We start from the raw sequence: 26,725 nt of genomic DNA, 5'->3' as shown, positions 1-26,725 counted from the left end.
CACATTGTAGATCCTAAATTTACATAATGTTATATGTCAATTATATCTCAATAAAGCTGAAAAAAAAGGAAATCATATGAGGTATTTTATATAACACCCATTTCTGGGCCACGATCCCCAAAGAATTTTATTGTGTTGGCTTTGTGTGGGGCTCAGAAATATTTTTTAATTATTATTTTTTTAATCCTCACCTGAGGATACTTTTCCATTGATTTTCAGATAGTGGGAGGGAGAAAGGGAGGCAGGGAGGAAAAGAGAGAGAAAGAGAGAGCAAGAGAGAGAGAGAGAGAGAGACACAGAGAGAGACAGAGAGAGAGAGAGAGAAACATCTGTGTGAGAGAGACACATTGATTGGTTGCCTCCCATACAATCCCAACCTGGGCCGGGGACCAAACCACAACCGAGGTATGTGCTCTTGACCACAATCGAACCCTCAACTCTTTGGTCTGCAGGCCGATGCTCTAACCCCTGAGCCACACCGGCCAGGGCCAGACATGTTTTATTAAGCACTCCCTAAGTGAAGTCTTAAGGTCTACCTGGATCTACTTTCAAATGTAAATATTATCATTGTGCTCCGCTGTTATAGCCCATTCGATGAGTCTTACATGCTTAAGAAACAAACAGCTTTATTGACACTACCCATGAGGAGTCTTTGGCTCCAACCACCTTTCCAAACTCTTCTCCTGCCAATGCCTTTAAAGTGCTCTGCGGCCAAGGCACTCTGGACTCGTGTGCTTCCGAAAACACGTCCTGCATTATTCCCGGGATTTCTTGTTTTTTGGCATCTCTGTTCCCAAAGCCTAAACCTCCTCCCCATCTCTCCTCTCACTCTGTCCAATGAAATCCTATACATCCTCTAATTGTGCCCTTAAATGTCACACATTTCTGCCACCTTCCTGTCCCTCAGAGCCTTTCTTTCTCACAACCCCACAGCATTGTCTTTATCCTATACTATTCACACCTATATATATCATGCTGTATATTCATGCTTCTGTCTCCAACATGTGAAAACCTGCAGAGCAGGTTGATCAGGTTTTAATGTTGTAAATCCAAAGCCTTTTGGATATAGTAAGAGCTCAAGATACTATGGTAGAAATGAACAGAAATTAATATCCCTTCTTCCTCTATCATACAATGTTTATCTTGTATTCATAAACTAGTTAGCTGCATAGGAATGCGCTTCCTCTGAATTAGACACAAATTTCTGGTAAGTAATCAATAGATGTTCAATGATGGAGAAAATTAACATACTTCTTACTGAGTTGTGTGTCTATCTGTCGCAATAAGTTTCAGACTGGAATGTCATGTTTTCATAACCATTCTCATCTTAAGAAATAATTCCCTGGAATCAATTTGCTCTATTCCAAAGAATATATACTTTAGGGGTCACAACACAATTGATAACATTAAAAGTGCCACACAGATATGGCCTTTATTTCTAGTGAGTAATAGTATGAAAAGCAGGAAGACAAAACTCAAAGTAAATATAGACCCTGCATAAGGATCTGGGGTAGGGGGAAATATATTCAATTGATAGGATGATCACATGGCCACAGACAAGGATCAGAGTTGGCTGACATCTGGTGAGCAAGGGTTACTTGTTTTCTGGGTTTTGTTTTGTTTTTCTTTATTGATTTTATTATTTTTTTAAAGGAATGTTGCATCTTTTATTTTTTTTTATTTTTTGGTACGTGCCCTTAGCGGGAACCGAACCTGGAACTCTCTGGTCCGCAGGCCGATGCTCCAACCACTGAGCCAAACCGGCCAGGGCTTCTTTATTGATTTTAGAGAGAGAAGTAGGGAGAGGGAGAGAGAGAGAGAAATATCGATGAGAGAGAACATCGAGTGGCTGCCTCCTGGCCCACAACCTGGGCATGTGCCCTGACCAGCAATCAAACCAGTGATCTCTTAGTGCATGGGTCAACGTTCAACCACTGAGCCACCCCAGCCAGGCAGGTTCCTCATTTTTAAGAGCCCATCTGATTCTCTGGCAATGATTCTGAAACTCTTCCACCTTCTTTCTTTACTTCTTCACTCCACCAATCCATTGACACAAAAATGTCAATCAATCACCATTTCTCCAAGTCACCTTGGGTTATATCCTGAAATGACCCGTGTGTAATCTTTCCCTACAAAATTACTCGCCGCCCCCAGCCAGAACCACATTTCTGTAGCCACCGTGACAAACACCGCCTCTTACACAGTTAGGGTTCAATCAGTTCTCCTTGCTGAGTGAAGAAATAACCTGTAATTCTTTAGCCCACCCAGTGGACAATGGCAGGCTTAACAAGTCACTAAGAGCCGCTCTCTGTCATGTCTCTTGCATTCATCACTTTCTTTCCACATCCACGAAAGTCACTCAGGATTGTCTCATCTCATTCCACCTCATCCGTTCATTTAACAACAAATTTTGAATTATTATTTTCCAAGCACTGTTCTAACAACTAGAAAAAAAATTGAAAACCCTTGCTATTATGAAGCTTACATTCTAGTGAAAAGTATTAACAGTAAATAAAAAACTAAGTGATACAAATATACTCCACTATCCGGTGAAAAGTGCTATGGAGAGACATGAAGCAGGAAAGGAGAGAGGGGAACGTGGGTGGGGAGGGACAGTTACGCAGCAGGGATAGTGACGGCCCACTGAGAAGGTGTCATCTGAGTAAAAGCCAAAGAGATAAAGGAACAAGCCGAATGGATATTTAGGAGAAGAGGGCTTTGGACAGAGGGAACAGCAAGTACCAAGATGCAGTGGCACAAATGCCTCAGGAAGTGTCTGGAGAACAGCAAGGAGACGGTGGCTGGGTGTGCAGTCGGGCAGATCCCAGGGACCTGACTGTAGATCGTTAGGGACCATTATACAGATGCTGCCTTTTATTCTGATGAGAGAAGAAAGCACTGAAGGATTGTGTGCAGATAAGAACAGGAACTGACAGCCATATGATTAACAATGGCTGCTGCACTGAGGAATGACTGACAGGAGTCAAGGTGATGAGTGGGGAGACATTAACTCACACAGGAGATAAGGATTTGGACCAAAGTGGGAGTGGGCAGGTGGCAAAGATGGGTCGTTTTCAGATATATCTGGAGATAGAGATGACAGATGGATGTAGATTATAATAGGATTCAAGTATAAGTCCCAGACTTTAAGCCTGAATTATTGAAAGTGTAGAGCTGCCATTTGCTGAGATGGAGAAGACTTTGGAGGTGAAGGTTTTGTAAAAGTAGTTTGGGATTCTGACACGTTAAGTTTGAGATGTCTATCAGGCAGGTATGTCAAGTAGGCAGATGTATACTCGAGGCGGAAGGTCCAGGGGTGGTCAAGGCTGAAATTTAACTTGTACTTTAGTTTCTGTATACTCTGCCACTTTCACCTTTCAAAACTCTACTTCCACCCTATCCTCCCCTAATTAGACACTTGCAGGAATCCACTACTGCCCACAGCAGATGCCCAAAACTGAAGACGGGCTGCTAACGCGGTATATGACCCACACGAGATTGAAAGCAATTTGAATTGTTTCCCAGCGTTAGGAATGGGAAGATCTCTAATAAAACAGATACTGCAACAGCTTGAAAACTCAGAGCACTCAGAAATACAGCATCCGCATCATATGACCAATGTTTGGGTATTAATTCATTTGATCTGATTGGTACCAAACACCCAATTATAAAGGAAAAAATTTTTTGCTGAGATACTATTCCTTTCGCCTTGCTATATACCACAAGAACACTGCCTTAAATGTGTGCATTTATATCAACTTCAGAAAAATAAGTCGAACACAAAATATTCAGAATTCAATGAAATTTATGGAATATTTTTTTCTTTTTTAATTAATTTATTTTTATTACAGACGTTTTTCCTTTTCCCCCCATAGACACCCTCCCCCCGATCCCACCCCTCCCCACACAGCACTGTTGTCTGTGTCCATTGGTTATGCATATGTGCAAACAAGTTCTTTGGTTTATTGCTATTGATTTGCATTTCCTATTGTAAGGCTCTCATCAATGGTCACCTAGAATCCCGTTTGTATCTTTGCATCAAAATCCTCTTTAATACACTTGGCCTCATTCCAGTACATCCTTCTAGCTGTACGTGGACTTTTGTGGACGAGCAAACTGTGAGGCAGGATTATGGGGAAGCTTTGTTCCCATTTCCCAGGGAAACAGGGAACAGTAGCTTGGGTGGTCCAGTCTTGAGGACAGAAGCTTCTGAAAGGTGAACAAGTAAGTGTTGGCCAAATAGAGAAAGAGTTCATTTATGTTGCCCTCTGGACCCCATGGGATTTTCATGGTCACACATCTTGGTCTACAAGGTAAAGGATCATCCTCAGACTGAGATCAGGATACTGCCCCAAACCATGCCTCCCTAGGCTCTGCTAAGTTCTGCTTCTTGCTTTCATGCCCACTCATTCCTTGGCACCCCTACTCCCACTGGAATATACTCTGTCCCTTATTCTGGGCCTAACTAAGTCTACTTATTCTTCAAGGTGCTCCACACCTTACCTTCTGAGAGCCTTTCTGATTACTCAACTCTGTCCTCCCCTATATTCAGTCCTGACGTTGGATCGCCTGCTTGTCCCGCCTTGCACTGCGTTTGACGTGTTGCAAACCTCTGCAGCCTGAGTCCCCAATTACACTGTAGAGTCCTTGAGCCCACGCTGAATTACTCAATTACTGCCCCCTCATGTCTCTAGGGCACACACTCCGAGAGGTTCTCAGTCCATGCTCACGAAGGGCTTGCGAAATAGAATGGAACTGGTCATACGAGTACTCTTTACATAATGAAGTCACAATTAATACAGATTTATTATTGGTAAGAGGGAACCCCAGCAGGGAGAGGGGTGGATGGAAGAAAGCAAGACTTCTGATGCAACTCATTTCCTTCCTATGCTTTACTTGTTCGCTCTTAAGACCCACTCTGAAAAAAATCTGTCCCCAATTCAGAAGCATCCGTGCTCTTTATGCAGTTTCTTTAGTTCTCCCAGAAACAACGGCTCTCACTTCATCTTACTCCTGGTTGTCATCTCTCACAGGCACATCTTACCTCTACTCAACAAGGTACACCTAGATGCAACGTGCTGAATTAAGGTAACATGTGCAAAAGATGAATAAAAGTAACAATGGTTTCTTAGGTGTCCATAAATAATAGCATTATAGAAAGGATGGGTGGATAGAGTATGGTGATCTATTTTTAAGTTAAATTTCAAAAATACAGAGTGGGGCAAAAGTAGGTTTATAGTTGCTCATATGGAAAATAATACAATAATTAATAAATAATAATACAAGACTAAACTCTGTTTTGTATACTCACAACTGTAAACCTAGTTTTGTCCCATCTGTATTTTCATTAAATTGTGAATTTATATTTATAAATTTAAGGGGCGTGTGTGTGTGTGAAAATGAGCATCCCTGTATCCCAGGATACTTTTGTCAGAATTTATTTTGACTGGGGTTCATTGTTACTCAGCTTAAATGAAAGAATTCACTTGGATAGAGAAATAAGAATATAGTAAGCCCTGGCTGGTTTGGTTCAGCAGTTAGAGCATCAGCCTCTGGACCAAAGGGTCTTGGGTTTGATTCCAGTCAAGGGCATGTACCTGGGTTGCAGGTTCAATCCCCGGCCCTGGTTGGGGTCATGTGGGGGGCAACCAGTCGATATGTCTATCTCACATCCATGTTTCTCTCTCTCTCCTCCTTCTACTCTCTGATAATCAATGGAAAAAGATCCTCAGGTGAGGATTAACAACAATAAAAATCATATAATAATTTAATGTCCAATATTGTTTGGGGGGTGGTGAAATGAAACCAAGTCACAGAAGAGAGGTTGGCATGAATCAAGATAGAATGATGAGCATCTTGTGTTTTTAATTCAACTAATTACAATCTAAACAAAACCTAACAAATACCTAAAAATACCTGAGGTGTAGGCCCAAATGTATTAGGGGAAAAAGCTCTAAATTACTTAGCATTTCGGACATTACTTCCAAGTAATTTTTAAGGATACTTTTATAAGTAACTCAAAGAGACTCTGGACTCTAAGGGTTTCACTCTCTATTTCTTTTTATTGATTTGGGGGAGGGGAGAGAGAAAGAGATCAATATTTGTTGTTTCACTTATTTATGCATTCCTTAATTGATTCTTGTATGTGCCCTGACCAGGGATCAAACGCACAACCTTGGCGAATCAGTTTGATGCTCTAACCAATTGAGCTACACGGCCAGGGCCAGGATTTCACTCTTAAAGAATTTCCAGATTTGTCTAAAGCAAAAAATCCCAAAATGTGCCTGGCCGGTGTGGCTCAATGGTTGAGTGTCAACCCATGCACCAAGAAGTTGCTGGTTCGATTCCCAGTCAGGGCACATGCCCATGTTGTGGGCCAGATCCCCAGTCGGGGGCATGTAGGAGGCAGCCGATGGATGTTCTCGCTCATCAATGTTTCTATCTCTCTCATCCTCTCCCTTCCTCTCTCTCTAAAAAATAAAAAAATAAAAAATTAAGAGGAATGCCTGGGACTCTAGAAGCCCTCCATCTCACTCAGCCACAATCCCTGCTGGTTCTTTTTTTTTTAAAAAAAGTCCCAAAATGTGTGCCAAGGTACTCTGGGGTGCCTCAGTGAACTCACGGCAGGATATTAAAAAATTTCAAGGCAAATACAGTGGTACTTAAGATCACTCAGAAACCTCAGGAACTACTAGCTTGAACAAATTCAGTCTTAACATTAGATCAAGCTACAGTCCTTTTGACATAATCATATTGTCTTGAAACTAGGTTTTTCGCAGTGCATGTAATAAAAAGCAGGAATCGTGTGAAAATAAATGAGAGTGGTCATGTCTAAAGTATTGTTTTCTTCAAAATAAAAAAAAACATACACACCACACTACCCCATCATAAGACAATTTTTATTCCAATACCAAACATTATAGCTATTCTTATCTTTACTACTCAAACTAGAAACTTGTGTCCCTCAGTACTGTGGATTTCCTGCCTACAAGTAGCATTTAGGATGGTTATTAAGCCAAGCCAACCACATGTCTGCAGAAGTGCTGTATGCAAAAAATATAGCTGATTCCATTCTTAGCTCTATCCAAAAGTGTATAGGTTCAAAAACATAATAAATTATGGCTTTAAAGTAAATGTGTATCTTCTAAATGCAACTTAAACAAGTTATCACATGTGAAAACTAGTGCACTGTTATGTCCCCCATTAGGAAACAGTAGACTTAGAGTGGTTAGAAATTAGGGTTTATAAAGCAGACCGGTCTCAGCACTACCCCTTACTAACTGTGATCTTAAAAAGTTTTATGTGTTCTTTTTGCTTGTTTATGTGTTTTCTAGTCTGTGTAAGTGCTGTTCTCTTGTCTCTATGACAAGCTCATTGTGCACAGTGAATAAAATGATACATAAAAATGCAAAGTGCCATGCCTGACGCTCAATAAACAGTGGCTGCTTATGCCATTATATTGTAGGCAGAACAGTCTTCCCAACAAGGAATTTAAATTCATTTGTTCTACACGTTACCCTATAAATTAGACTGAAATCTGTTTGAATCCCTCACACTACAGATAATTCCTTTGTCGCCAATAAACTGAACTAACGCAGACATTTTCATAAAGTGAAGTTGAGCTTCTACATGACACAAGAAGCTAAGTTTTCCACCCCTGATCTTGATAGAGTAGATTTATGCAAGGCTGATGAGGAAGAAAGCTTCAATATATATCAGGATAACACAAATGGCACAAAATAGAGACAGCAGAAAGCAATCATTCTGAATTCCCTCAGGCATCTGAAATGATCGACTATCCCCTTCTTTTTCAATCCTCACCCAAGGATATGTTTTTATTGATTTTTAAAGAGAAAGGAAGGGAGGGGAAGAGAGGGAGCAACATTGATGTGAGAGAGAAACATCAATCAGTTGTCTCCTGTATGCGCCTTGACCAGGGATCGAACCCACAACCTAGGTATATGCCCTGATGGGGACGTGAACCTGCAATCTTTTGGTGTACAGGGAGGGCTATGCTCCAACCAACTAAGCACCCAGCCAGGGCTATCCACTTCTTCAACTCTCTTCCCTTTGCTTTCAAAACCTGCCCTTGCTTGATCTCCTCATACATGGTGTTTTCTCCTTCTCTTCTTTGCTAACTCCACAGTCATTCGTTAAATTGTGTAATGAGGTCTGCTGAAAATCATGAAGGATATTTGGAGAAGCACAGAATAACTCTTATAGATTGATTGCTAAAGGAAGACATGCTAGAAGAGAATAAAAAAATTGCACGGGTCTCAGGGGAGGAAGAAGTGACCACTGGAATGAGAAAAATAGAGAAGTCTCTGTAAAGGACCTCTCAGGTGGGTCTCAGTCATCAGGTAGGATTTAGATATGTGGAAATAGAAGGAGGGAGTCACATGTGAGCCAGCAAGCAGAGCAGGAGCAAAGGCACAGAAAAAGCAATAAGCACCCGTGTGAATAAGGAATAGCAAAGAGTTCAAATGGCCAGATTTTAAGGCTCATAATAGATGATGGGAAAATTATATTAGGAATCTTATTTGAAGCTAGACTGGATGAGTCTGGGTGCCCTCAATGCCCTACCATCATCCTCTCCTCTTCATTGTGTGAACTCCCACAGGGCTGGGTGCCTACCAAATTCAACCATTTTTGTGCCCCAGTGCTGAAAACACCAAACTATCTGCTGTTAAAAATAGTTTTTTAATTATTCAAATGTCATCATGAATAAACCAGAGCAGCCTGCATTCTGGTTCGAGGTCTACCATTAACTTTCTGTGGGCCTGAGAAAATTGTAATGTGACCCCCCCCCCTTCAAGTCATAGCTTCCTCATCTGTAAAATAAAGGATTCAGTTTAATGAACCCTCAAGGCTTTATGTGAAAATGATCTTTCAAGAAGTTGCTACTTCATCTATTATATCCAAAAATCATAAAGAAGATAGTTTTGTCATTTTACCTACAAAAGAATCACATTTCATTCCAAATTATGAAGACTTTGTCAGATGAAGAAGCACCATTTTTAAGAATGGTCTCTAGCCCTGGCTGGTTTGGCTCAGCGGTTGGAGCATTGGCCCGCGGACCAGAGAGTCCTGGGTTCGGTTTCCACTAGGGGCACGTACCAAAAAAAACCTTCTTTCGACATGGAGGGACCTGGAGAGTATTATCCTAAGTGAAACAAGCCAAGCAGAGAAAGACAAATATCACATGATCTCACTTATTGGTGGAATATAATGAACATACCAGTCTGAGGAACGGGGCAGTCCCAGAGATGTGGAAGTGGGGTACAGACTGACAATCCCCAGAAGAGGGGGTAGGGGGAGAGATAAACCGCAAAACTTATATGCATGTATGCATGAATAATGGACATGGACAACAAAGCTGGGGACAGGGTGGGGAGGGTGGGGGAGGGAGCTATCAGTAGGGGGAAAAGGAGAAACATCTGTAACAAAAATAAATTAATTAATTAAAAAAAGAAAAAGAATGGTCTCTAAAATCACTCCCCAGTTTTCACGGTGAAAAAATAAAACAGAATGCCACCTTAAGAAAAATGCTTACCATATTCATTAATTCTAAAATGTATGCATTTTTATATGTTCATATTCATGAAGTTATGAAGTCTTTCAAGCATGAACAGAATTAAGTTTATTAATTCCATTTTACTGAAGAATGTGTTTCATCAATTAAAGCAATGATGAAATAGTTGACTGAAACCCTTTTTATTGAACAAGTACTCAGTACCAACGAAGTACCAAGTACTATGCTAGGTCCTAGGTTACAGTTTGGAGGGAAATACATTCCAGTGCAGAAGCAGAGGACTTCAATTCTGGGGTAAGCAAGTGATACTATGGGAGCAGAGAAACAGTGTCCCCCTCAGTCACATGGCTCAACAGAGACATCCTGAAGGAGGTGGGTTTCTGAAGGTGACAGGATCCACTGAAGAATGCAAAACTGGAGAACATCTAACTGGAGAATGACACCATGCTGAGGAGTCACCTCTGTGGGAAAGCCTGAGGAAAGGTCGGGTATTAGGAAGCTGATACAGTTCAGGTGAGAAGAAGACATGACGACTGAAGGGGGAATAGGAGTTATATTTCAAGGTAGAAATGATAGGGCTTGATTATTACCTGACAGTGGGAAATGAAAGGGAAAAGGGAATAGGAGAAGCGAACATGTGAGTTATTTTCAAAGCGTAATTTATGATCACATAATTTCTTAACCAAATTCTCCAACAACTGAAAAAAAATGTGTGAAACAATAATTTGAACTCCAGGCTAGCATCACAGACACACCCCTGTCAGGCTGAGGAAGATTACTTTAGCACACCAACAGAGAAGGTGAGGACCTTCCCTTGATACCATAAACCTGACTCCACCCCGAGAGCACGAGGACCACCAGATACCTCTGAGAATGTCCATCTCAGAATCAAAGAGAGGGAAAGCTTTGCAGGAGTCCCCAAAATTAATCATCAGAAAAGGGGACGAAAAGGCTCTAAGCCTACCACAAAACAACTAGCCTCAACATTTTTTTCAGGTGAGTGATGACCCTAATATCAACTCCAGTGACTGCTTAATACCAAACCATGTTTATTGAGCAACCACTATGTACCAGGCACCATGCTCCACATGGGCCCTGTTTCCTCACCGAGAAAACTGGAAATAGTAAGACCTAGTTTCCAGCATTACTGTGGTGTTAAAACTGCGAAGGTTGCTACGGCGAATCGACAAATGTAAGGATCTCTCCCTCAGCCTTTTGTCCAGCACACACCCTCTTTCCTGACCGGCTGCATCCACCTCACCACCGCCCTCCTCACACGCGAATCTCTGGCAATGCCAGCTACCCACCGCCCTCGCTGTGTCCTCACCTCCACGCCCTGGCTAGGGTCAGCCCCATTTTTTTTTTTTTTTTTTTTACTTTCTTTTAGCACCTGATACTTCCATTCAGAGACTTATCAACACAGTGATTAAATAATCACATCTCCATGATTATCTTTTAATATCTTTATGCCTCACTAGACTATCAGATTCCATAAGAGCAAAGACTAATCCATTTCGTTCCCTCCTAGATTCCTCTGCTATCAAGTGAATGAATAAATCTTCTCTGGCAAGAGCTTATACCTCTCAAATCCGCAAGTTTGAAAATGACGATTTTAATAAGATGTAGTAAAACAAATAAATTATTGAAGTGCCACTTTGCCCTCCTGAGAGTGACTGTGTTCCTGACAGCAAGCCTAGAGCATGGTTTTCCTTCTGTGGTGGCCTCAAGGGCTCCAGACACCCCTTACTTGCTAGCACCTCACAAACTCCTCCCTTAATCGCTCTGTGACTTAGATCTGTCTTCCCTCCAAGTCTCCAGCCCTCCCAGCACTTGGACTTTTCTCCTCATGGTGTGCATAATCTATAGGTGATGCAAAGCCACCAAAGTGATATCTTGGGAAGATAAACTTAACCTTGGTATATATAAGAACTGGAAGAAGAAGAGACTAGCAGGAGGCAGAACAGTCAAGTGACTGCCAGTGCTGTGCCCGGTCCGGGGCAGAGAGTGGCAGGAGAGGCATAGTCACTGTTTGACTTGGAGAAGGACAGTGTGTGCAGGTCAAAGAGCAAGAAAAGATGGCAGAGGCACCAAGTCTAGTGACTGGGAGAAAGGCAGTACAGTGAACACAAACTAGACAGTCCAGCATTGTGTGGAAAGATGTCTAGTTTAGACTTACAAATAGCATCCTTTACTACGTATCATTAAGAGGGGTGATTGTGGATATTGATTGTGTATTCCCTTGCTGTTGTTTTCTTCTGTACTTTCCAATTTTGCTACATTGCTACAAATTTGCTATATTCCTTTATTAATAAAACAAAAATCTTTTTTTTTTATGCAACTTGACTATTGACGTATTGATCTTGCATGATAAATGAGATATAAAATGAGGTGCCCAGCAGGAAGATAGAACTGTATGTCTGAAGTTCACGAAAAGTCAAGGTCATATGCACAGTTTTGCAGCTGTGGGCATGGAGTTTAAAGCCATGAGAACACATGAGATCCTCAAGAGGACGAGACAGAATTAAAGAGGGCCAGAGTTTGAATTTCTGTCTCGAGTTGTCCAGCCCTGAAGTCACTCACAGGAATACCTAGTGCTAGGTACAAGCACAGGAAATATCACACTAGCTAGAGGCTTTGCCCTGCCTGCTCAGGTTTCTCTGGGAGACTGGATGGATGTGGTGTGGCCAGAACCCGCTCTGCACCCCCACAGATTTTCGGTGATACCTATGTCGATACATATCATTCACAATTACAGTGATTTGCTTTTGTACTATCATGCCCACTAAACTGTGAACTTCTTGAAATCAGGAATCAAGTCTTGTTCATTTCTTTATCCTATTTGGTTATTCCCTCACCCAGCACAATGCTTAACACATACCAGGCATTTAATATACTGAAGAAACCAACCACACACATAAGAGTTGCTCCTCCCAACCCCCTCCTTCCCTTGAAGGACTTAGCTTTCCTTGGTCCGTCTGCTGTGCACCCTCCTGTCTGAACTAGTCCTCTAAAATCTGGACGAGGGGACGTCCCACACGCCCAGTGCTCACGTGTCTGTGACGGATGGAGGTTCTAATGACTGTCCTGCAAGAAGCCCGTAGTGCTTTCCATGCACGTCTCTCACCCTACTTTGAAAGTTCGCCCTTTTGCTCGGTGTACCTGTTACTCGCCTGTAAACACACAGCATTTTAGTCCACATGGTATTTAGAAAATCTACAATTAGCCAGGCAGTGAACTGCCCAGCAGAGAGCGGCCCCAATTAGATATACTTGTCTATCTTTATTTTTTGATGCTAGACATAGTGGATCCAAATTTAGCTCTTTCTAATTTCTAGATCTATTATGTTGATATTTCAGTCCCTTCTTCTAAAACTCCGTGGAGAATTACAGTATTTTGCAATAGATACGAAGAGATGGCCAAGCCCAAACCCACATGGAAGCACTTTATAACCTCTAAAACACACACCATCTGACCCAGATGAGTCTCAGCCCCTGGTGTGGGGCGTCAGTGTCCCAGGCCCGACTCTGGGTCCAGGCTGCCCCCCTCTCTCCCTCTGCCTGTTGGATAGTTAATGTCCTACAATACTCCTGTCACGTGGCTTAGGCTGGGAGAGTTAGTACAGACGTGTCCTAGCTGAAAATATTTTTCTTATACGTTGGATCTTGTTTTAAATATTGAGAGGCATTGATTATTTAGGAGAGCCTTGCAGTGAAATTTTTACATAGTGAAGAAGTGTTCTCTAAATTATCTGCCAATTTATTTATTTTCCACTATATTGGGTAAATCTGGAATTGGGTTTTCTGCCATTCCTGTTCTTCTCAGTCACTCGCTGGCTCCTGTGACCTTGGGCAAGTCCTTTGCTTTTCTGACTCTTAATTTTCTCTAAAATAAACTAGATTTAACACCACCTGCTCTGTCTCTGCCCTCAGCATACTGGGAAGATCAAGACGGGAAGTGCATGTGAAAGTGGTTTGCAACAACAATAAAAACAGCAAGAATAACAGCTAACATTTATTCAGAATTGATTATGCAGCAGGCACAACTTTATATGAATTAATTCATTTCATTCTTTTACCAACTCTAAGATGCAGATTTTGCTGTTGTCCCCAGTTTACAGACAGGAAACCACAACATAGAAGCTAAGAGACTTGCACATGTCACTTGGAATAAGAAGGTGGAATAAGCGACCACATACTTCCTGACAAAGATGCCAAGAGATAGTGTAGTACAGACATGATATCAGAGGAAAATCAATCACCGTGTTATAGATGCGGCAACTGAGGTCCAGCAAGGTTTCATGGCTTGCCCAATGTCAAGTATTATATATTTACAATATCAATAATTCAGAAGGTAATTAGAATATGTATAAGTATTCCATTTTTAAGTTGTGGGAAGTTGAGCAAAGCTGTTAGGAACCTGGGTGCTGGATTCAATGGCCAAGGTTTAAATTCCAGCACTACCACATTTTTAGCTATGTTACTGGGAAACTAAAAAGTAAACATGTGTGGACAATTATAAGGATAAATGCTTAAGAAATGTCAGCTACTATTGTTCTGTCCCACTCCCTGCAGCGGGGTCCCAGAGCACATCGAGAGCTCTAGAGAAAATTGTACAGCTCTCTTTGAAAGTGCTAATAGCATTAGGATTTGGAGAGGAGCAGGGAAAATGGGGTTCCGAGTGTGAACTTTTTGCTTAGTTTCTCTGACAAATCTATGAAAAGAATAAAGCCTATAAATAAGAATCAAATTTTCAGAAATACATTTTTATCCCATTTCCTGCCACTGTCTGCACAGGAGAGCCGAATGGTAGGAAGGAAAAGGCAAAGCTAACCCATCTCCTAAAGAAGCAAGGCCTTTAAAGGGGAAGAGGGCATAACCCCTGTGGGCCAGGCCACCTGTGCACCAGGCACTCACAGGCTATAGATTCCAAGCCAGACGGAACTGGGTCAACTCTGGCTCTTCCACTTATTGGCTGGGTGGCCTTGGGCAAAGTGATTCAATCTTTCTCTCAAGAGCTTCTGAACCCACAGCTGATGCAGCTCCTCCTCCAGGGTAGAATCACTGGGACTCAGGATGATGGCTGTCTCCTAAGGGTTTTGTGGGATTTATCACATTGGTTTCAAGGCCAAGTTCACAAGCCCTGAAAAGTACTTTCTGGAGTCTTTGAGGATCAGACTGACCAGTCAAAGTGGCCACAAGAGACATAGCATGGAAATTTGTTGGACAAATAGGGTCCCTCTTGGCATTGAACCAAATGAATATCAAGAGTCTAACTGAGCAGAGTCCCTCTACAGCATGTTGATCTAATATGCCATCAGGACAGGGCAGGTCTCTATCTCATCCACACCCCTTTCACTACCTGTTCTTTCCAGATGCACACCAGAGTTGAGCCCACAAGAGAGAGAGGAGCATTTCCATGTTTGAAGAGTCAGGCTGTGATTTGAAGGTACTATAAAGTACTGTTGGGCGGCTGGGGCTGGATTTCATGTATTTATCTTTCACAGGGCTACCTATGCAGCCTGAAACGTGTCAGCACTATGCCCCAGACACCCTTTCCCACAATGGCCCAACTTCTCCCAACCAGCTCTGCCTGCTGCCCAACTTCTAACTCAGCCCACAGGGCCTTTGGGCTGGAGGCTACCAAGCAAAGGTTACCACAGAACATCGGAGCTCTGACACAAAGAAATTCCCCCACTGCTGCACACCACTGCCTCTGTAGAACTGACTTTCCAGCGCTCCTCAGATTTCTTATCTACCAAAGCTTCTGTGACGCGAGGCTCTCCAGCAACCTTAGTCCAGAGCCATGGTTCAGGAGGCATTTCTAAGCTTGGGAGTTAAACTGCTCATGACAGTATGTTGTAATATGGGTAAAGCTGAAAAATGGTGCTGGGTATTTTGGAAGAGACTAGATGGAATATAATATATGCATCATCATTTACTAGAACTTAATCAGCACATTTATATCATGTTTTTCTTGCCTAGCATTTATACATGCACAAAAACAAAACAAAACCAATAGCTACTGTAACAATAATCCTTGCAACTCTCCTAGATAGAAGGTACTATCACCTTTAGCTAGTATTCGTTAGTTGCTCATCACTCATTTGTTGGGAGGAAGCATTTCACCCATTTACAGATAAGGAAACTGAGATCAGGAGGTTAGGGAACTTGCCTAAAATCACCCAGTACATATGGGATAAAACAGGGATTCAGATAGAGTTAGCTTGACTCTGGAATTTAGGCTCTTATTCACTGTGACCTTCTTTCTTCCCTGTTAAGTGAGGACACTGAGACCCATGGACACTACACAACATGCCTGAGGTTATATCCTTACTTATAGTTGACACAAAAGTGTAAACTACTGCTACAGTCTCTTTCAAACAGTAAGCTAATTCTAAACCTGAGTCCTGAGGACTTCTAACTCATCCAAAAGAGTTTTCAGACATTAAAATGCAACAAGAAGTACACAGACTCATAGTGGATTTTCCAGATGAAAAGCCCAATCAGATAGTGGCTGATGATATCTTTCAGTCTCAGATAACCCTGTGCCACTGACGCTGCTGAAGATGACTCTAAATGCAGGAATCTGTCTCCATGCCAGGAATTTTATCATAAGACCTGGCAGCTGATGTTTAAAGAGGCACTGGTGTCCCCAGAATCAGAAATGCCCTTTCAAAAATTTTCCACATTTGTTCTCGCTTCAAGCCATGATAAAGTGTTTCCAGTCCAATGCACCAGCTCAAATGAACCTATTTTCTGAAAGAGAAGCAGCTAGTTTGGATCCAGCACTTCAAAAGGTTCCCGATGCTACAGACCATAAAACAGACAAAGGTGAAGTGGGACTGTTTTAAGTAATTCACCCCAGAATCCCAGAGGACCTTAAACCTGAGCAGGAAGATTCCTGAGCTGCCAGTCATTGCCCAATGCCTCTCCATTTAACAGGGGTGCACTGAGCTGCAGGAACTTGTCTGAAGCCACCCAGCAAGTCCGCCAGCGGCAGAGCCAGGATCTGTAATGAGAGGTTGTACACCACCAGGTTGCAAACAGCCTCAGTCCGGGGACTGGCTCTTGCAGTGGACACTTTGCATCTTCACACTCGCCTGTGCCTACCTAGTGGTACAAACCCTTAGAATCATTTTTTTTTTTTATTTCAAACATTGTAAAGAAGCTTCTAATTTTCCAGGTTTCTCAGGGAATAATACTTTAGGGCCAAATCAAGAAATATTATGGTTAGTGTCATAAACCCTTAGACAAAAGTGCCCCTAAAATATATACACAAACTCCTTTTGATAGATGACAGAGGTCCAAAGAGACTTGGAGTGTGGGCGCATGGGAGAGAAATAATACTCGGCCCCCATAAGTACACAGAAAGGTAGGTAGGTCTCTGGCTTCCCCAAAGCAGACAACCTCAAACTCGCTTGACTGAAGGTAGAAAAGGGAGTGAAGAAAGTTGGGATCAAGTGAGCGACCGAAGACAGGAATTGGTCAACTCCTCTAGCCTGGAGCTCCCTCAGTTCCTGCTGTGAACAGATCTAGGGGCTTCCTCTTGGTTGGACTGGGTACGGAAGGGCAGGCGTGACACTCAGGGTCGCGTCACCAGCAGGACTGCCAGAGCCCGGAAAATGAGCTGGTGGCCAGGAACGGACTGCAACTCCAGCTAGGTCTCCCTCTGCGTCCTGGAGAGGCCCGCGCAGGGCAGAAGGATCCCCGGAGAGGGTGTGGGAGGTAGTTAAAGCAGCAGCTCCACGCGCCGGAGAAAGCTTTGCAAGTTTCAGGGAGAGCGAGAAACTTCGTTTTCTTTGAAACTAAGTTTTCAACCCACCAGAAAAAGTCTCCTTCGGCTCAGCGCCCCGGAGACCTGGCTTTCTCACTCGGCCGCAACCCTTCTGCCTCGGACTGGGAACAGGCTGCGAGGCGCAGCTGTCCCCGGACCTCCTTCCCCAGTTCTCACCTGCGATGTCCCAGAGCTGCAGGCGCACCACTGTCTCCGGGTCCCAGTGCAGCACCTTGAGCGCGAAGTCCACGCCGATGGTGGCCCGGTAGTGCGAGGAGAAGTTCTGGTGCACGTAGCGCTTAATGATGCTGGTCTTGCCCACGCCCAGGTCGCCGATTACCAGCAGCTTGTACAGGTGCTCCTTGTTCGCCGCCTGCATCCTGGCTGCCCGCCCGCCGCGCTGTGCTGTGCCTGCCGGCCGGGAAGCGCACCGGGCCTGGGCGGGAGAGACTCGCGGAGGGCGAGCGCGAGCGCAGCGCAGAGGCGGCGGTGGGGCGGGGGCGGGGGGCGGAACTCCTCCCCCGCCTCCCGCAGAAACGCCCAAACCGGCGCGCAGGGGTTAATCCTCTCTTCCACTCCGCGCCCTTGGGGCCTGGGAGAGCAGTGCGGACAGGAGCGACTCTTGGGACTGGAAAGTTGGGGGTTCACGTGTTAATGCCTGTTGTAGAGGTAATGCATACAACGCTTCACAGTTTCCAAAGAGTGTTTCTCGCCTGTGATCTTGGCCATAAAGCTGTGAGGGGTGGGTTTTATTTTCCGTGTGTGTGTGCCAGAAACCTGAGTGTCAAAAAAGTTAGGTGAATTGCAGGCGATGATAGTCAGTTAACAAGCCCGGCTGAAGACTGGGCTCCTGTCACGCTGTGGACAGAACCTGGAAGGACAGGCAGCCGATAACACAGTTTCAAGAGGCAGAGTTTGTGCAGGTCCTGCCTGCCCTGGATTTTGAGTCAGTGACCTTGGTAATGGTAATCCGGACCTATCAGCAGACTTGGATGGTGAACACTGAGCGATTTCACACCTATTCAACTGTGTCCAACAAGGAGGAAAAGTGGGCTGAAACACGGAGGGCATCCACGGTTTTTAGCCTCCTCCTCTCCTGTCCTGAAAGATTTGAGTTTCATTCAAAGACAAGTTAAACAACTGGTCAGATTATTTTAAGTGATAATAGCAAGCATTTATCCAGCACTTGCTATGTGTGAGTTGTTATACATACATCACTCAATCATCCCAGCAGTCTTATAAATAGAAACCATTATTCCCCACATTTAATAAACAAGGAAACCAGGGCATTTTTTATTTTATCTTATTATTTTTTGAAATTTATTTATTTATTTATTTTACAGATGTTTCTCCTTTACCCCCACTGATTCCCCTCCTCCTCCCTCCCTGCCCTGTCCCCAGCTTTGTTGTCCATGTCCATTGGTTATGCATACATGCATATGAGTTCTGTGGTTTCTCTCTCCAAGCCCCCTCTTCTGGGGATTGTCAGTCTGTACCCCGTTTCCACGTCTCTGAGACTACCCCATTCCTCAGACTGTTATGTTCATTATATTCCACAATAAGTGAGATCATATGAAACTTGTGTTTCTCTGTTTGGCTTGTTTTGCTTAGCAAAATACTTTCCAGGTCCCTCCGTGTCGTCACAAAGGATAAGAGATCGTTCTTTCTTACAGCTGCGTAGTACTCCATTGTGTATATGTAACACTGCTTTTTTATCCATTCGTCTACTGATGGACCCTTGAGCTGTTTCCAGATCTTAGCTATTGTAAATAGTGCTGCTACAAACATGGGGGTACATGTACTCTTCCTGATTGGTGTTTCAGACTTCTTAGGGTATATTCCTAGAAGTGGGATCACTGGGTCACGTGGCAATTCAATTTTTAATTTTTTGAGGTAACACGATATTGTTTTCCATAGTGGCTATACCAGTGTGCATTCCCACCAGCAGTGCACTAGAGTCCCCTTTTCTCCACACTCTCGCCAACACTTGTTTGATGATTTGTTGATGGTAGCCATTCTGACAGGTGTGAGGTGATACTTCATTGTTGTTTTAATTTGCATCTCCCTGATGATTAGTGATGTTGAGCATTTCTTCATATGTCTCTTAGCCATTTGTATGTACTGTTTGGAGAGGTGTCTAGTTTGGTCCTCTGCCCACTTTTTACTTGGGTTCTTTGTCTTCCTTTCGTTGAGTTGTATGAGCACTCTATATATATTGGAAATTAACCCCTTATCTGATATATCATTGGCAATTATGCACCCCCTATAGTGGGTAGCCTTTCCATTTTGATGATTGTATCTTTTGCTGTGCAGAAGCTTTTGAGTTTGATGCAGTCCCATGTGTTCATTTTCTTTTTGTTTCTTTTGCTTTAGGTGATGTATCAGTGAAAGTTCTGCTGCGTATGATGTCTGAAATTCTGAAATTTTGGTTTTTGTTGTTTTTTTTTTTATCCTCCCCCAAGGACATTTTTCTATTTTTTGTTCAGACAGAGTGGGAGGGACAGAGAGGAAGAGAGAGAGAGAGAGAAACATCGACGTGAAAGGGACACATCGAGTGGCTGCCACCCGCACAACCAACCAGGGCCAGGGACAAACTGCAACTAAGGTACACGGCCTTAAAAGGAACCAAACCCTGGTCTCTCTGGACCTCAGGCTGACGCTCTAACCATTGAGCAAACACGGCCAGAGCTAATGTCTGAAATTTTGTTGCCTACATTTTCTTCTAGGATTTTTATGGATTCATGTGTCACATTTAAGTTTTTTATCCATTTTGAGTTTATTCTTCTGTATGGTGTGAGTTGATGGTCTAGTTTCATTTTTTTGCATGTAATTGTCCAATTTTCCCAACACCATTTGTTAAAGAGGCTGCCTTTACTCCACTGTATGCTCTTGCCACCTTTGTCGAATATTAATGAAGCATATTGTCTTGGGTCCATTTCTAGGTTTTCTATTTTGTTCCATTGATCTATCTGCCTGTTCTTGTGCCAATACCAGGCTGTTTTGTTACAGTGGCTTAGTAGTATAACCTGAAATCTGGTAATGTGATCCCTTCAATTTTGTTCTTCTTTTTCAAGACTGCTATGGCTATTCGGGGTCTTTTTTGGTTCCATATGAACTTTTGAAGTATTTGTTCTAGTTCTGTGAAGTATGTCGTTGGTATATTGATTGGGATTGCATTGAATCTATAGATTGCTTTGGGTAGTATGGACATTTTAATGATGTTAATTCTTCCAATCCATGAACAAAGTATGTGCTTCCACTTTTTATATCCTCCTCTATTTCTTTTTTCAATGACCTGTAGTTTTCTGCAAATAGGTCCTTTATTTCTTTGGTTAAGTTTATTCCTAGGTATCTTAAAATTTTGCTGCGATGGTAAAGGGGTTGTTTTCTTAGTTTCTCTTTCTGTGAGATCATTATTGGTGTATAAGAATGCCCTTGATTTCTTGACGTTAATTTTGTATCCTGCTACTTTGCCAAATTCATTTATTAAGTCTAGTAAATTTTTGATGGAGTCTTTGGGGTTTTCTACGTACAGTATCATGTCATCGCAAATAATGACAGATTTAATTCCTCCTTTCCCATTTGGATCCCTTTTATTTTTTCTTCCTTTCTGATTGCTGTGGCTAATACTCCCAGTACTATGTTAAATAAGAGTGGCGAAAGTGGGCATCCTTGTCTTGTTCCTGTTCTGAAGGGAAATGCTTTTAATTTTTGCCCATTGCGTATGATGTTGGCTGTAGGTCTTTCATATATAGCCTTTATTATGTTGAGATATGATCCCTCTTGTCCCAGATTGCTGAGCATTTCTATCAGAAATGGGTGCTGGATGTTGTCTAATGGTTTTTCAGTGTCTCTTGATATGATCGTATGATTTTTATCTTTCATTTTTTTTATGTGGTGTATCACATGTATTTATTTGTGAATATTGTACCAGCCTTGCATCCCTGGTATGCATCCCACTTGGTCATGGTGAGTAATTTTTTTGATGGATTGCTGGATTTGATGTGCTAGTATTTTGTTCAGGATTTTGGCATCTATGTTCATCAGCGATATTGGCCTGTAGTTTTCTTTCTTTGTAGTGTCCTTTCCTGGTTTTGAAATTAGAATTATGCTAGCTTCATAAAACAATTTTGCAAGTCCTCTTCTTGAATTTTTGGAAATTGTTTGAGGAGTTTGGGTATTAGTTCTTCTTTGAATGTTTGGTAAAATTCCCCCTTGAAGCTGTCCAGGCCTGGGCTTTTGTTTGCTGGGAGAGTCTTGATTACATCTTCAGTTTCTTTTATTGTTATTGGTCTATTCCAGTTTTCTATCTCTTCCCGGTACAGTTTTGGGAGACTGTGTTTCTAGAAATTTATCCATTTCACTTAGATTGTCAAATTTGTTGGCCTATAATTGTTCACAATATTTGTTAACAATCCTTTATATTTCTATGGTGTCAGTTATTATTAGTCCTCTTTCATTTCTTTTTTTTTTTTTTAATTTTTTTTTTATCCTCACCCGAGGATATTTTTCCATTTTTTGTACAGATAGAGTGGGAGGGAGAGAGAGGAAGGGAGAGAGAGAGAGAAACATTGACGTGAAGGGACACATCGAGTGGCTGCCACCCGCATGACCAACCAGGGCCGGGGACAAACTGCAACCGAAGTACGTGCCCTTAGCGGGAACTGAACCCGGGTCTCTCCGGACCGCAGGCCGACGCTCTAACCGCTGAGCCAAACTGGCCAGGGCTCCTCTTTCATTTCTGATTTTGTTTATTTGGATTCTTACTCTTTGTTTCTTGGTGAGTCTAGCTAAGGGTCCATTAATCTTGTTTATCTTACAAAGAACCAGCTCTTTGTTTTATTGATCCTTTGAATTGTTTTCTGGTCTCCATGTCATTTATTTCTGCTCTCATCTTTACCATTTTCTTCCTTCTACTTGCTCTGTGGTTTGCTATCTGTTTACTTTCTAGTTCTTTACGTTGTGAGGTTAGGTAGTCTATTAGAAATTTTTCTTGCTTCTTGAGGTAGGCCTGTAGTGCTATGAAATTCCCTCTCAGAACTGCTTTCGCTGCATCCCATAGATTTTGTGTTGTTGTGTGTTCATTTTCATTGGTTTCCAGGAAGTTTTTAATTTCTTCCTTGATCTCCTCGGTGACCCATTCATTGTTTAATAACATGCTATTTAGTCTCCATGTTTTCAAATGTCTTTGCATGTTCTCATTGCAATTGATTTCTAGTTGCATGCCATTGTGATAATGAGAAGATGCTTGATATGATTTCAATTTTCTTGAACTTGTAGAGATTTAGTTTTTTCCCTATCATGTGGTCTATCTTTGAGGATGTCCCATGTGCCTTTAATAAGAATGTAAATACTGTGGTTTTGGTGTGTAATTCTCTGTAGATATCCATTAAAGCCATTTGATCTAGCGCTTCATTTATAGTCTCTGTTTCCTTGCTAATTTTTTGTCTAGAGGATCTATCCAGTGATTTCAGCAGGGTGTTGAAGTCCCATGCTACAATTGTATTGCTGTCGATTTCTCCTTTGAAGTCTTTAAGAAAATTTTTAATATATGTTGGTGCTCCTATACTGAGTGCATATATGTTTACCAACGTTATATCTTCCTGTTGGATAGATCTTTTCAATATTATGTAGTGGCCTTCTTTGTCTCCAGTTATGGCCTTCATTTTGAAATCTAATTTATCAGATATGAGTATTGCTACCCCAGCTTTTTTTTTTTTATCTTTCCATCTGTTTGAAAGATTTTTTGTATCCCTTCAATTTCAACCTATGTGAGTCTTTTGTTGTGAGGTTGGTCTCTTATATACGAGTCATGCTTTATTATTTAGTCAGGCACTCTGTGTCTTTTTATCGGAACATTCAAACCATTCACATTTAAGGTGATAATTGACATGTACTTATTTATTGCCATTTTTGTTAGTGTGTTTATATTTTTCTTCCTGTTTCTTCTACTAATTACAGCAGTCCTTTTAGCATATCTTGCAGTGCTGGTTTGGTGCTACTATATTCCCTTAGACTTTTTTTTTTGTCTGTGAAGCTCTTTATTTGACCTTCTATTTTGAATAATAGCCTTGCTGAGTAGAGTAGTCTTGGATTCAGATCCTTGTTTTTCATGACCTTGATTACTTCATGCCACTGCCTTCTGGCCTGTAGTGTTTCTGCTGAGAAGACATATGAGAGCCGTATGGGGTTTCCTCTGTAGGTATCCCTTTGCTTATCTCTTGCTGCCTTTAGGATTCTCTGTTTGTCTTTAATTTTTGGCATTTTAATTACTGTGTCTTGGTGTGGGCCTATTTGGGTTCTTCTTACTTGGGGATGTCTGTGCTTCTGGAATATGAATGCTTTCTTCCTTCACCAAGTTAGTAAAGTTTTCTGTCACTATTTCTTCAAGTATATTCCCTAACCCTTGCCCATTATTTTCTTCTTCGGGGACTCCTATGATGCGAATGTTATTACATTTCCAGGTGTCCCACAGTTCTCTTAAGCAGTCTTCCTGTTTTTTAATTCTTTTTTCCTTTTTGTTTTCTGATTGGTTGATTTTTTTTTTTTACCCTGGTTTCTAATTTACTGATCTGGTCCTCAGCTTCCTCTACTCTGCTGGTTAGTCCTTCCAATGTGTTCTTTATTTCTGCTATGTCATTTTTTATTTCCACTTGGTTGGTTTTCAGTGTTTCCCTATCTTTACTCATGGTGCTGTTGTTCTTATTCATGCTGTTGAGCTTCCTCAAGATCATGGCTCTGAACTCTACCTCTGATATTTTGCTTAGCTGCATTTCATTGATCTCATCTTTGATAGAGTTCTCTTGTTCTTCCATTTGGGATTTTTTCTTTGTTTCACCATTTTGGCTATCTCAGTGGGTTTTGGAGCCTGCCAGATTTTCTCTGTGGGTGTTGGTGTTCTTCTATTTTTGGCTCTCTCTACTGAGTTTGGATGTGCCTGGGTGGGCCCACATAAAACACCACTGTCAAGTCTTACTTTCCTGGGTAGATTTGCAAGCCCAGGAAAGGTTTATTTATCCTCTAGCTTTTTCCTGGAGTCTAGTAGTCTCAGTTTCTCAGGGCCTTAGAATGTAGCCCTGGTGTTCTGCATAAGAGGATTTCCAGTGTATGGGATAGATGCTGGTTGTTAATGAGCCTCAATTTGCATTTCTTTGCCTCACCTGGGAAAGGCTGAATCTCACAGGTTGGGGGGGGGGGAGGCTGCTGCTTTTCCCCACAGCTAGGGAAGGAGCTCACTGGCCACTGTCCTTTGTGGCCGCAACTTAGCAAAAAGTCTGAGTTCCCTCCCAATCCCGGGTGTCCCCACAGAGTTTCAGTCCAGTCTGCCCTCCCTCTGCTGTAGCCCCCAGGTGAGTGGCTGTGGCTATTTTAGAGTTCTGTCCTGGCTCTCTGCGCTGTGGAGCAGGCTTGGTCTGTATTCCCGAAGGGTGCTGCTCACAGCTAAGACTGCTGCCGTTTGAGAGCTCCCAACGCAACACCCTCTCCTGCCTCCGCTGATCCTACCAGTGTCTCTGGTTATATGGTCCTGTCCTGCTGCTTTTCTGTTGCTTTTTTCCGAGGATTTGACTTTATTTTAGTTGTGATTCCTGTTTGGTACTGGGAGATCGTCTGTGTGGCTTCCATTCTCTCCTCCTCCATTTTCACATCCAGGGCATTTTAAATAACGTACCTAGGGTAAACAGACAGTGAAGGAAAAGCCAAATTTAAACCATGTTTTGTTGCCAATAAGTTGTGGCATTTTTTTGTTTGTTTTGTTTTCATTCATTCTTTTAACCAATATAGATTTGTGCTTGAGATGATACAGAAATAAGATAAAGATTCCTGGTCTCAAAAACTTTACCTTTTTGTGGGTAGAGACTGCAAATTAAACAATAGATCAAATAATTTATATGTATATATGCATAGCCAATGGACACAGACAATACTGCGGGGAAGGCTGGCTGGGGGTGTGTGGAAGAGTGGGGAGGAGAGGTCTATGGGGGAAAAAAGGAGGCACATCTGTAATACTTTCAGCAATAAAGATAAATTTAAAAATAAATAAGTACAATTTTTAATATATTAGTCAGTGGTAAAGTAGGGAAGGGGCTAAAGAGAGTTGGAACAGGTTGGCCTTTTAGACAAGGTATCCAGGGAAGGTGTCACTGAGAAGGCAACAGTTCAGTCAAGACCTGAAGTTGGTGAGGAGGAGGCATGGGGATCTGGGGGAGGAGCATGCTTTACCAAAGTGAGTCGTTTTGTGCCTGAACATGCTGGGGAAATTAGCAATGTCCACATTCTCTCATTTCATTGTCCAGTGGTGTTACAAAGTAGAATATTTTGTTTGATCTATAGAAAAGGAAAACCAAGAGAGAACAGTTTTCCCAAGGCCACACACGTGTTAGAACAGGAGTTTAAATTCAGGCCTATGTGAAACCCAAAATGGAAATTTTGGCACACCCTTGCTCTGTCTGCCTCTGACCTTCAGCCTCCACAAGCAGAGGGTTATCTAGATGCCTGACCTGGACCAATCACATAAGCTCTCTGAACCTTAGTTCCCACATCAACAAAATGAGGCTCATATCTGCCACATAGAGTTGTGAGAAAACTAGAGAAAATATAATAACATGTGGAGCCTACAGTAGGTGCTTAATAAATGGTAGCTATTAATATCAAATGAGGGACAAGCTTTTTATACCATGTTCTCTGAAATAAACACTGTGGACAGGCACTATATCTTATCAGCTTTCTGTCCTCTTTCCCTCAGAGGGTAACTCAGAAGCTTTGTTCATAATGGGCACTGAGCGAAGGTGGATAGAGTTGCACAGGTTTGTGTTAATCGAGTACTGACATAGGTAGTCATCACTGCTTCCTTTCCACCCACACAGAGACACACCAGGCAGATTATATCTAACAAGTGAGCCAAGTATTCTTTCTACCTGCTTAATGGATTGGCCAACACTGTAGCTTTGCTTTGCAGGGAGGGATATTCACAAACTTAGGTGTTCAAGCCATTCTCAGAGCCTACAATTTTGGGGAGGATGACCAACTAAAACTCTTGGTGGATCTAAAATCCTGGTTCTGTAGATCTGAAAGACAAGTCTGGTCTCAACAAGGACTACTGGTGATAGAAACAAACAGTCCTCATTACGCCTGACCCAACTTTTTCAGGTCCCAGCCTGTTTTCCCAGCAGGCCCGGGCTGAGTCATTCTCAGCTTTACCTGATATCCCCTTCTGATCCCGAGAATGTTGGAGCGTCAGATGTTTAGACTTATTGTGTGGGACAGGCAGGCCAAGATTCAGGTTTTCTGTGACCTGAAGTTTATAAAAATTAGGGAGAAGGGGACTCTTTAAGAAAAAGAATACAGCCCTGGCCAGTTTGGCTCAGCGGTTAGAGCGTCGGCCTGCGGTCTGGAGAGACCCGGGTTCGGTTCCCGCTAAGG

At 42.4% G+C, this 26,725-nt stretch overlaps 1 protein-coding gene across 1 annotated transcript in view; it reads right to left on the bottom strand.

The window, feature by feature from the left end:
- The window catches only part of RAB38 (RAB38, member RAS oncogene family), a 60,263-nt gene extending 42,522 nt beyond the window's left edge, over window positions 1–17,741 (bottom strand). The window contains exon 1 of the mRNA XM_036258687.1: window positions 17,483–17,741. Coding sequence (XP_036114580.1) covers window positions 17,483–17,684 — 202 coding nt within the window. The 5' untranslated portion in view covers window positions 17,685–17,741. The remainder of the gene's footprint in view (window positions 1–17,482) is intronic.
- Between the last annotated feature and the right edge of the window lie 8,984 nt (window positions 17,742–26,725).

This window comes from Molossus molossus, unplaced genomic scaffold (genome assembly GCF_014108415.1).
Source record: "Molossus molossus isolate mMolMol1 unplaced genomic scaffold, mMolMol1.p scaffold_m16_p_13, whole genome shotgun sequence".
NCBI classification, from domain to species: Eukaryota; Metazoa; Chordata; class Mammalia; order Chiroptera; family Molossidae; genus Molossus; species Molossus molossus.
This window is presented reverse-complemented; position numbering and strand designations above follow the sequence as displayed.